The sequence below is a fragment of the Nicotiana tabacum genome, chromosome 9 (genome assembly GCF_000715075.1).
Source record: "Nicotiana tabacum cultivar K326 chromosome 9, ASM71507v2, whole genome shotgun sequence".
Lineage (NCBI taxonomy): Eukaryota > Viridiplantae > Streptophyta > Magnoliopsida > Solanales > Solanaceae > Nicotiana > Nicotiana tabacum.
The window spans coordinates 127,091,905-127,104,387 of NC_134088.1; the positions used below are offsets into that span (position 1 = coordinate 127,091,905).

At 32.4% G+C, this 12,483-nt stretch overlaps 2 protein-coding genes across 3 annotated transcripts; one reads left to right on the forward strand and one right to left on the reverse strand.

Annotated features, from left to right (window-relative positions):
• Positions 1–1,358: 1,358 nt before the first annotated feature.
• LOC107759057 (cytokinin riboside 5'-monophosphate phosphoribohydrolase LOG8-like) lies at positions 1,359–8,159 on the reverse strand. 2 transcript variants are annotated; one of them, XM_075222260.1, is made up of 7 exons: positions 7,976–8,159; positions 7,804–7,901; positions 7,068–7,098; positions 6,814–6,913; positions 6,626–6,675; positions 4,970–5,113; positions 1,359–4,426 (listed from the first exon to the last, which is right to left on the reverse strand). In XM_075222260.1, exons 1-7 carry the CDS (start codon positions 8,069–8,071, stop codon positions 4,274–4,276), a joined length of 672 nt encoding a protein of 223 aa, XP_075078361.1. In that variant the 5' UTR covers positions 8,072–8,159; the 3' UTR covers positions 1,359–4,273. The 2 variants fall into 2 exon arrangements, with proteins under 2 accessions (XP_075078361.1, XP_075078360.1); XM_075222259.1 differs by having other exon boundaries at positions 6,626–6,696.
• LOC107759076 (uncharacterized) lies at positions 1,968–3,849 on the forward strand. The gene has a single exon (XM_016576950.2). The coding sequence runs from the start codon at positions 1,968–1,970 to the stop codon at positions 3,633–3,635; it is 1,668 nt and encodes a 555-aa protein (XP_016432436.1). The 3' UTR covers positions 3,636–3,849.
• Positions 8,160–12,483: the final 4,324 nt, after the last annotated feature.

A 12,483-nucleotide genomic window follows, 5' to 3' on the forward strand; every position in this document is an offset into this window, starting at 1 on the left:
TGCTATTTGGTGAATTTAATAGATAAGTTCTTAATTTTGACAAAGTATATAGGTCAGGTTGAACTTCCCAATTTTCTTAGTTATTTTAGTATATATATCTTGAGCGTGAAATGGGGATTTATATTCAGATCCAGTATGTACCAAATAGTTGGTGATAAAGACCGTTAGGATGTATTTGTAGGAAGAAAATTGAGAATGACATTTTCTTACCCTCTCAACCAAAGTTGTTGTAGTCTGTTTTATACACAATTTCATATTAGCAACCACAACAATAACGATAACAATAGAATAATAACGATAATAACAACAGAATATAACCAAGGCAGTGGCACCTATAAACAAAAACATTGGGATTTTGGGGCTAGTAGGAGTTATCCTCAAACAAAATGTGAAGAGATGTTTGCCTATTTGCAATTTAGATATAACAAGAAAGGAATTAGAGAAAAATGTGTACAAATTATTTGTTGAGTTCTATCATTTTCTCAACCTTCGACATGTTTAAGTCATGAATCAGAATACAATGATCCTTCGTTCAACCATTTACCCAATAATTCAAATAGACAAGTACATTAATATTTCATAGTCATAGCCGATTTCTCGTTCTCTAAGTTACAATCTTCCTTGACCAAAAACGCCTTAGGATTTTAAATAGTTATGTTAATACTAGCAAATGTATCAAAGTAACATGTTAACAAAAAAGGAAGATGGGAAAATTATATTGTATAGCTAAAAAAAAATGTATATTTTTTTGTATATATATATTTTGTATGTTATATACAAAAATTATATAAATTTTATATTTTTTTTCCGGCTAACGAATGTAAATAGTTTTTGACGCAGGTTTAAAATGATAATACCCCAAACAAGATTCATTGGGAGCCTTTCCTTCCATACTAATACTTCATAAACATCACACATTTTATGGACTAATCATTTGTATTTGTTTACAAGCATTAAAATATTGGTGACAGTTATAATTTAATTACAATGGTGAAAGGAATAGTTCTAGAAAAGAACTAACTGTTCAAATGCAAATAATCATTCACTCATCATCTAAATTTATTTAACCCTTTTTGGCTACACTGTAAACTTGATTGAGTTTACAGGGTCATAGTCTCACTTGTTTTTGAATAAAAACAAACAATAAAAGAAGATAAAAAGTTGATGGAAATTGAATTCCATTATTCTTTTTTTCCACCCTTTGTTTTTGCTAAAATAACTTTCAGACAGTTCTCCTACGTGGGTCCCATCTATTGCTGACATTGCACTCAAACAACCAGAATCCACAGTAGCTGCTAGTGACAGCTCACTTAACTGTTCTTTACACAGAAATACGACAAACTAGCAGTGGTAATATTAATCTAACTCAAAAAAGAAAAAAAGAAACTAATTAAAAAGGGAAAGAAGAAGAAAATCTCAATTTTCTATATTTCTATAGCTAAAGTCCAAAAGCCTTCAGAGTAAAGACACAGGATTTATCATATCAAAATCCTTCTCAGATCTGTTTCTAGATTTCTGCATGTTTAATCCACATTATTAAGCTCAGATCAATTAAAATCCTTTCCAATTTTATCAAAAACCTCTCTTTCTATACAAACCCAATTCAAGATCCAATTTTTCACTCAAACCCAGTTGTAAAAACTGAGATTTTAGCTCTCTCGTACCCAGTTTATCTTCAAAAAAGATTAAATTTTTCCCAAGATCCAATCTTTTCTGCATCTGAAATTTTAGGTTTTGACGGTAATTAAAGTTAGCCCTTTTAGCCATACATTGTTTTTTCAGTGCTTATCAACTTCAAGATCCAATTTTTATTGTTGATTTTGTGTTTTTGAGTAAAGGGTCAGTTTCAGATTAGAGGTGAGTAAGCCATTATCTTGATTTTCTCCTAAAAATCCTTCTTTAGCTTAATCTTGGTACTCTGTTTAGATGATTTGCATTTGATTTGGAGACTTAAGAGTTTTGTAGAAATGAAGGAATTGAATTCAACATCTGACCCAATTGGGCAAAACCTGATAAAGGTTATAAGCAATGTGTGCTTCTCAGTTTTTGTATTCTCTGTGCTCATATTTACTGTAGTTGCTATTACATACCAACCCCCTGATCCATGGGAATCTTCTAGAGCTCTAACTAGAGTTTTCACACAAGTCGAAAATGCTACATTCAAAGTTGATAATTCTGTCCTAAAAACTGGTGAAGATGTTGCCACTACTCCCATTGCAGCTCCTGATGGAGCGTTTCCTTTAGTGCCGATTACTGAAGCTACTATTGAGAAATCCGAAGAGATACTGCCCAATGTGACTTTGAAATCAGGATGTGAGGATGTGACTGTAGTGAATTGTTCCGATCCTCGGATCTTGATCACGATTCAGAGGTTCAATTTGAAGGCTTTTAAGTCCATTGCGTTTTTGGATTATCGAGCACCTGTTAATGGATCGAAGCCGACTGAGTGTGATGTGGCATGGAGGTTCAGAAACAAGAAAGAGAGATCTTGGAGAAAGTACAGGGATTTCCGGAGGTTTAGGATTGGATTTACTGATGACTGTAGTTACAAAGTGGTTCATGCAGGTCGCTGGCATTCAGGAGTAAATGCCCGTCGCCCAAGAATCCGTGTTAATTCCACTAGAACTAGCCCAAAAGCCAAAATTGCTCCACCTGTTCGAGATGAGGAGATCAATGATACCATTCCAATCTTGGGATCAGATTCAGCTTTCAAGAACGGGAGATACTTGTACTATTCACGGGGTGGTGATTACTGTAAAGGAATGAACCAGTACCTATGGAGTTTTCTATGTGCTTTGGGCGAGGCTCAGTACTTGAATCGTACGTTCGTGATGGATTTGAGTATCTGCTTGGCAGCTTCTCACACTCGTAGTCATAAGGATGAGGAGGGGAAAGACTTTAGATTCTATTTTGATTTTGAACATTTGAAAGAGACTGCATCCATCGTCGAGGAAGGAGACTTCCTTAAAGATTGGAAGAAATGGGATAAGACGCATAAGAAGAAAATCTCCGTACGAAAGGTTAAGGACTACAAAGTGTCCCCCGTGGAACTAACGAAGGATAAGAGCACAATTATATGGAGGCAATTCGACGCTCCAGAACCAGAGAACTATTGGTATCGGGTCTGTGAAGGGCCTTCCGCCAAATACATCCAGAGACCGTGGCAAGCTTTGTGGAAATCAAAGAGACTTATGAATATAGTAACTGAGATTAGTGGAAGCATGGACTGGGATTTTGATGCTGTTCATGTTATTCGCGGAGAGAAAGCACAGAATAAGAAATTATGGCCCCACCTGGATGCTGATACATCTCCTGATTCACTTGTCGCAAAGCTTCAAGGAATTATTACACCTTGGAGGAATCTGTATGTTGCCACAAACGAGCCATTCTATAATTATTTTGATAAGCTTAGATCTCACTACAAGGTGCATTTGCTTGATGATTATAACTACTTGTGGAGTAATACAAGTGAGTGGTATAATGAAACAACACAACTAAATGGTGACCGCCCAGTTGAATTTGATGGGTATATGAGAGTTGAAGTTGACACAGAGGTCCTTGTTCGAGCAAAATCACGGGTTGAGACATTTTACAACTTGACAAAAGATTGCAAGGATGGAATTAATACGTGTTAGACAGGTAGGAGATATCTTTCAGTGCTACGTAAACGTCATTACACTTGTTTCCCCTGTTTCAAAATTTGATTAGTTCTGTATTGGAGGTTTTTGAGTTCTTTCAAGCTTGTGATAATAGTTGTTCGTTAATGTATTGGTTGAACGCTTGTCTTGTCACACATTTGTACAATATTCAGCACTATAATCTTCACTAGATTGAGATTTGTTGCCTCTATATTGTCTCCAGAAACTTATCGTTCATCTTTGTTTAGTTTTATTCTCTCCTATTCCCAAGGACGGATATTGAAGCTTGACTTCATTACCATAATGTTCAAGAACTGAAACACTGAAATTAACAGTAAGTGCCAGTTTAAACATTAAGTTCTTTCTTGATTGTTCATGTGCAGGTATTGGTTTATAGGAAAAGTAACTAATTTGCCTATTTGAATGAGAGTGTTGACTCATTTTAAATGAGATCAAGATCATAGGTTTGTTTCAATATGCAATGAGGGACCAGTTCCAGCTTTGTTGAATCTCATCCCATTCAAAGCAAATCAATGTTCGTTTACCAAATTTACAACATTTCTTGCTATTCAAAACCAAAGTATTCTTTCTTTTGTGTGTTCCTTTTCACTTGGAATTTTCATGTGAGTGGTAACTTACAAAGTGTCTGTCAAACAATGGAAAATACAATCTTCACACTTGAATAATATGGCAAACTCCAGCCAGAAATTATGACTTCTTGTCACTGGTCCACCACTAGTGTTCCAACACCTGCTTGGTGCTACTTGATTGTGTATTGGTGCATAATCCTGCAAAATTAATATAACTTTTTTACTTTGTAGTCAATCTTGCTATTATAGGCATAACCCTTGTGATAGTTGCAACATTGTTGGTTTTGTTTCTCTTCCTAACACTTCTCTGGTGTTTTTTAACAGACCAATATCCTTTTTCTGTTCTCTTTTTCTTTGTGAGACCTCTGTTTAAGTACTATGTATTTTATTTATAAGGGAATGGTCTGGACCAGTTTGCACACACCTCGACTGTTTCACTCCCATCAATATAAGTATCACGTAACTATATTGCTCAGACTCTCCAAAAATGTTGCCATACATGTATCCTTAAAAAGTGGACTTACTTTTGGAGGATTTGACATACAACCGACGTCATTTTTGAAGGGCCCGAGGTAACTCTGCCCACTAAAACTTAGATAGATAGAAATAATCATCTACCATTTTTTATCTTTGTTGAAATTTGAACCCTGGTCTCCCGAGTTTCACCTACTTTATTATCATCTTCTTGTTGAAATATAGTTATATGAAATAAGATTTTGGGAACATTGTTAAAGAAAGTACCTCCATCTTTTCTAAAAGCTCTTTGGCTGTTGTAGCTGAAATGACAATATTTCTGGCTGAAGGCTTAATAAATCCTTCTTCTACACCTTTGTCAAATAATCCAAGCAAGCAATCATAATATCCATCAATGTTCAACAATCCAACCTGTTTCAACATATTGCAATCTTTTACCAAGGATTATGTCTATTGTTGGAAACATTAGATATGCTCAAAATACAATGCTCAAAATAAGTATCAATCAATAAACTATGTCTCAATTTCAAACGGACTAAAACTATATGACATATAAATCTCTAATCATATATATTAAAATGACTCTTGATAATCACCAAAACGTAGTAATTTTGTTCAAGTTTTGGTGGATAGAGTTACACATTACTCGTGCTAGTGAAGGGTAGTAGGCACGTCATGAAATTAGTCGAGGTATGCAGAAGTTGATTCGGACACCACAATTATAAAAAATTTAATAAAGCAAAAATGCAGAGGCTTGTGATATTCTAGAAATGTCTATCCTTTTCAAGGTAGGAAGGGTGTCGGGTTGAATGTCGATACAATTGTCATTGCTACCTAATTATATTGATTTGATTGAAGTATCTAACTTGTGGTTTCTTGCATGAATGTTTAATTAACAAATATAAAATTAAATGTCTCTTATTACTAAAGATTTTATGGTGACTCGCTAGATTATTTGTTCACTTTTTTGTCCTTTTCTGTCTATTAATTTAAAGAGCATTGTTTGTTTATAGCCATACTAGCTACAACTATGATATCAAATAAAATAATAGAAAAGAGTTCTCAAATTCTTGATCGGTTGAGTTTATTTGGTGAAACATGATACAATAAGACAGACTTGGTATGTCTACATCACATCATGAAATTATTAAAATAAAAATAATCCAAAAGGAGATGTCAAATCTTCATTTCACATATGATTTGGATTAATTAATTTTCTTTTGGCTGAGTTTATTATGTGAAGCATGACACATGCATTGATTGAGATTCTCTTATAAAAAAGAAGAAGAGAATATTCAAAAGAAAGGTATATTCTTAAATAGTAAGCGTAGTTGATGCTTGCTTTCTCGCCAAAAATAAAGATATTAATTGGAAATCAAATATCAAACAGTTAAATATCAGTCAGCAATCCCATAGCTCGTTAATAAATTAAAGTATCAGAAGTTAACTATTTATATAACCCTATCGAGGTTGAGGGCTAGCTCAATTGGTTGGGGTGTCAATGGTTCTGTTCGGCCGGTTATTTTATAAAATTTGTACTATACCAATTTTTCGATTATTCTATTATGTATAATCAAAACTAGACTTTTCGAAGTCGTCTCAAACTAAAATATGAGTATCTTATAGTTTTTAAATAGTGTAACCTGCTATTTCATTCACCTATAAAGTTTACTAATTAATTAGTTAAAAACAAAAAACAAATCCAAGCATTCAATTTCAGAAAATTTTCACCATGTATTCCCTAGAATATTACGTCAACAAAAAGATAGCTAACAATCAAAGATAGCTATATTATCAGTAATCAATTTTTTATTCAATAAGAACATCTCAAAAAAATTTATTTGAACACACACATATGATAGTATGATTAAAATGTAGAACATTAATCTAAAGTAAGAGAAGAAAAGTAATTAATATTCTTACTGGTTTTTCATGAATTCCAAGCTGTGACCATGTTATCACCTCAAGTAATTCTTCCATTGTTCCATACCCTCCTTCAGTATAATATAATATATATATATATATATATATATATATATATATATATATATATATATATATATATATATGAATCAAAGTATATTAAAAACTATATATAATTAAGGTTTTACCAGGAAGTGCAACAAAAGCATCTGCTCTACGAGCCATCTCAGCTTTCCTTTCATGCATATCAGACACTATTAATACTTCTCCCACTGCATGGCCCGATATCTGCTAACGTTTAATTAAAGATTAAACTCATCGAGTTAAAATCCTGAATCCGTTTCTCTATATGCATACATATCTTATACTGTATTTAAAGCGGGAGCAAAATAAAAAGAATTAAAGGGAGAAGAAGGAGGGTGTTTGAGATTTTATTTCGTACCTCTACTGGAACAAGAGCTCTTGGAATAATTCTATTCAATGGAAAAGAAGAAAGGAAAAAAATGAATAAAAGTTAATATATGTTCAGAAAATTGGTTCCAACTTGTTACCCAAACAAAAACCCCTACCCATTCAAAATTTACTATGTTTCACTTGTTGAACCACAATAAAATCCCTTCTTGGAAAAAAATTACTTATTACTTCATGTTTACGCTAATTCAATAAATACATAACATGTGTCGTTCGAGTACTGTTACTACTTAATTGTGAAAAGTCAACACACATTCTCATCTTAGTTTTATGACTTAAACACAAAAGTTACCGTATTTTGGTATAAACAATATGTTTCAATAAATTTCTCCTCTTCTTTTCTCCCTCCCGTCCTTCCAAAATTTAATCATACAAGAAATAATAATGGGGTTTGATGGTAAAACTTAATTGTAATGGATATTTACACCAAATCATATTAACTTACCATGATAGCGTGATTTAATATAAAGTGAAAATATACAATAGGTAATAATATTAACTTACCATGATAACGTGATTTAATATAAAGTAAAAATATACAATAGGTAATCATAATTTAGTGAAAGAAGCATGCACAAACATTTATGCATCAATTGATCCGGTGTAAACACTTAATGCAGACAAATTTTTACCAAGGTTCTGATTGAGGGTGAGGGTGGGGTGGGTGGTTTGTGGGGGTGGGGGGGAGTTGAAGGATTCTCACTTACCCAAGAACATTACATCCACCATCATAAACAGCTTGAGAAACCAACCCCATAAGTCCAATACTTCCTCCTCCATAAACTAGATCCATCTTCCTCTCCACCTAAAAGTTCTCTTTATTAATAATAAGAACCTCTAAAATACACATATAAAGAGAAAGGGAGAAGAAAAGAAGACCAGTTCTCTTCCAAGATCAAGAGCAGCATCGCTGAAGATTTTCCTATTGCCTGAATTGCTTCCACAAAAGACACAAATTTTCTTTAATTTGTCCATATGAATTTGATGTTTAATTTTCCTTCAACTTCAAAAGAAACAGCTAGAGATTGATTTGAGTACTTTGAAAGAGTTTCACTTTAAGTAGTCAACCACATAATTTGATATAGTATATAAATAAGCAATATTAAATTAAATAATTATTTAAAGTTACCATTATGATAGGCTTGCATGACATGTAGGTAAGGCAAGGTTCATGGCCCGTTGTAATAGAAACACTAATTATTCAACCTTTTTTTATTGTTATAAAATTTCTTTTTAAGATTTTTTATTCTAAAGTCAAAGAAAATTATCACATTTTCACCCTTTCAAACTCAACCCTTTTTTTTTAATTCCGGTGGGTGCACCAGAAATAGCCCTTTTCACCTTCTTGAACAAATTAATCTCCTGGAAACTTTTTAGAAGAAACCATGATATATAATATATGTATAATATATAGTGGCGGAGCCACATGCACCTTCCTCTAAATATTACATTGTTTAGCTCGGTAATCTTTTTAAACATATGCGTATATATATAATGACACTCCTTGACTTTATGGTGAGTTTATTTCTTTATATTTTGTATCCCTTTAATGAAAATCCTGGCTCCGCCACTGATAATATATCAATCGATGTATAATATATACATACTGACAAAGAAAAGTAAACAGTAAATTCAGCCGGCTAAGTGTATAAGATCCCTATTTTTAAAGTTCTTTTGAAATTAGTCTAATTGTCCTTTAGAACTCTATTAAGGTGGCTATACTTATACCATTTTGCTTTCTAGTTTTTTTCGTCCCACTTTAATAAATCCAAGTTGGAATTAATTCCGTTTGTCATTAACTTCTAAGAAAGTCAATCTACTTTATTTAAAGGCAATTTTGTAAAATTTTATTCAAACATATGAAATCCTAAGTATGTCCCTTGATGAATTAAGAACTTCATAATTAAAGCTATTTAATCTACTTTCCAAGTAGCACAGACAACATTGTTTTCAGACATTATTAATGATTTTGTAGAATTGCTACTATATAATTTTTATAGTTTAAGAATACTTACTATACTTTCTTTATTCTGAAATACTCCATATATAAACTAATAGAGGAGTACTGAATATTCATTGAGATATTAAAGTCTTCAACAATATCACCACCAGAATCGTAGAGGATTATTCTGAATTTTGTTTGGGTTGGAGAATATCCAAATGATACCAAGTGCTAACAAGTAACAACTATTGAATTTATTAGTAAAAGTCATTAAAAAGGAATTACATCATCAATGACAAATAATGCAATTTCTTTGTTCTTTTGCGTAGAATTATTAGAGGTACAACAAATCATGTTTTTTGGGGGTTTACGACTTGGACCTTTTGTAAGCACGAAATTTTTGACCTGCGCAACTCACTATTAGAAATTCAGAAAAAGTTTGTAAAGTCATTAAAAAATAATCACTATTTTGCTACAACACGGAGAGTTCCACGATAATATACTGGAGATTGGAGCACCTGTATATGAACTTCCAGCATATTATGATGGAACTCCAGCACACGGAAAGTTCCAGCATAATATATTGGAGATTGGAGCACCTGCGTATGAACTTCCAGCATATTATGCTGGAACTCCAGTATATTGTGTTGGAAGTTCACATGTAAAAAAATCGAACTCCAATATATTATGATGGAATATTTTTCGAATTTTAAATAGTGTTTTCGTTCAGATTTATCTTTACATAAAAAGTGGCTAAATTTCGATTAAATTTGAAATTGTAACTATTTTTCAATTATTGCTTGTAAATCTGGTTATTTTGTAATTTCACTCCTTCAATATTTGTATTGGGCCCACACTAAATTTGGATTTACATTGAAAAATTCCACTTTTGAGGGAAAGAATTTCTTACTTCGTATTCATAGCTCGAACTAGAAACCTCGAATTCAAGATAAGTGAGTAATTATGACATCACCACAACTCTGTTCGTACAACAAATCATGTTTGTTCGTCTTCGTACAAATGTTAGGGATATCAAGAAATTAAACGATCGAGGAGAAAGAAATTGGTTCCTAAGGGCAATATATTACTTAATTTACCTGTTATTGAATGCTTTTGATTAAACAAATGATATTTTCTTTCTATTTAAATTTTGTATCAATCCATTTCTCATTCTTTCAATTAAAGAAAGGTCCAGAATATCAAAATATATCGATCGATCCTACTTAGACTGCATGGCAAATCCAATAAAATATTTTATAAACTTTTCCCCCCATAATCTGGTTATCTGAAATTTGAAATGTTAATAAGTTTTATTTTTAATAAGGATTTGAAGTTTAAATTTTATTCACGAGAATATGAATTAATTGACCTCATTTTATCCTTAAAAGATAATAATTAATCCTTGTAATATATTTTAGCAAATGGAAAAAAAATATTAAGTGATTTCTTTTTATTACTCTATATCTCTGGTCTTCCTTTTTTTGTTTTTCTTCTTTGTTTCTCTTGGGGAAGGGGGAGGTGAGGTGAGAGGGGTGGGGTCTTCGATCTTTTTTTGTGATGTTTTATATGGCTTGCTAATGGTTTTCCTCTCTCCAAATCACGAGATTTAATTTATTTGTTTGACCAGTCCTCACTAATAATTAAGGACATCTCTTTCGTAATCAGAGACAATCAATGTTCATTATCAACTAATATTAGAGGAAAACTCTAATGGAAAATACTTACTTGCAACTTGAGTCCTAAACGTAATTAAACTAAATAATTTAACCTTAGCAATTACACATTAAACTAAATTTATATATCACTTAATCATGCTTAAGTGATAATAAATGTATAAATATATATACATGAAAGGGAATTCATTATTTTTATATAAACACATGGTGTCGATAAGGTTTTCCCTCTCATAATCTGTAAACTTAGCTTTTTTCTTTACTGGCATATATAACTACTGTGCCCATCTTTATGCACGTATTAATAAAAAGGATGTCCGGTGCACTAAACTCCCGCTATGCGCGGGGTTCGGGAAAGAGTCGGACCATAAGGGTCTATTGTACGCAAATTTATCCTGCATAGCTGTAAGTAGCTGTTTCCCTGACTCGAACTCATGGCCTCCTGATCACATGACACCAACTTTATTACTCCCATATTAAATATATAAATTGCTTTGGTATCTTTAGAAAGCAATAATTTGTCTATAAAAGGATTCAAGTGACTGAACCAAGAATATTAATGGGCAACACATAGAATTATATAAATTGCAAGCGTGCAATCAAGGTTATGATGATAAGAAGGGAGGGGCCTATCATCCACTTCAACAACCACTAATTAAATCAAATTCCATTATAATAAATAAAATAATATAAAAATTCCATGCTTTATTCAGTTAGTTGCAAATATAATCATGTAACTTTTCTTCTTGTTGAGCAACTTGTTAATAATTGTAATTAAAAAGAAACAAATTGATATCTACAAACCACCACCATCCACCAATGAAATGATGAATATAATATTGCTATAGTTTCCTTCCTTTTCTTGATTTTTCTATCCTTCTCTGTCTTTCGGATAAAACGTGGAATATTTTGCTATGTTACACAATCATGCATTCATGAAAGAAAGAAAGAAAGGGTTTGATAGTTTCTTAAGAGTCAGCCTTAGATTAGTTAATTAAATGCTTGGATTTAATCATGCATTTTAAAGTAGTTTAATTTAATTAATAAATTTACACTTCTAGTAGCAAAAACAAGTAAACCTAACACCAAATTCGTTAACAAAACAAACATGTTCACAGCACTAAACAACAACAATAACCCAGTAGAATCCCACTAATGGGGTCTGAGGAGGGCAGTGTGTACGCAGACCTTGCCCCTACCCCAAAGGAGTAGAGAGGTTATTTGCGAAAGACCCTCGGCTCAAGAAAACAAAAAGACAAAACGACAAGAGGAGACAACATTAGTATCACCACAACAATTATAGAAAAAATAGGAACACCATGAAATGCAGAAGAAAGATGCAAAGCAAAAACGATAGCTAGTAAATAGGACATGCACTGAAAAGCGAAGTAGTAAAATACAACATTGTCACTAGCTACCCTAAACAAAAACCCTACGTGACTAGTCCCATAATAATAGGAAGTAAGTCAACACTCAACTACATCCTAACCTACAACTCTAATACTAAAGTAATGTATTAGAATAATGTAAAACTAAAAATAATGTATGTTCACAGCACTAAAGTAAAACTTAAAATAATGTAGTTAAACAATAATTTTCTAGATCTCTCAAGCATCGTTACTCCTCTATATATATGCATGGATCTACGAAAATAATAGTTTAATTTATGACAATTCTTAAAAAGAAAGAATGTTTATAAATTTTTGCTCCGGTTGAATATGAAGTATATGGATATAAGTTATGCCTTAGAATAAAAGACGATTGTAATCCGC

Coding starts and splice junctions, on each gene's coding strand:
- LOC107759057 (XM_075222259.1), bottom strand. CDS start 8,071: ATGGACAAATTAAAGAAAATTTGTGTCTTTTGTGGAAGCAATTCAGGC. Junction 6,697..6,813: donor TGCTTTTGTTGCACTTCCTG/GTAAAACCTTAA, acceptor ATTATACTGAAG/GAGGGTATGGAACAATGGAA. Junction 4,427..4,969: donor AGCTTTTAGAAAAGATGGAG/GTACTTTCTTTA, acceptor TTAATTTTGCAG/GATTATGCACCAATACACAA.
- LOC107759076 (XM_016576950.2), top strand. CDS start 1,968: ATGAAGGAATTGAATTCAACATCTGACCCAATTGGGCAAAACCTGATA.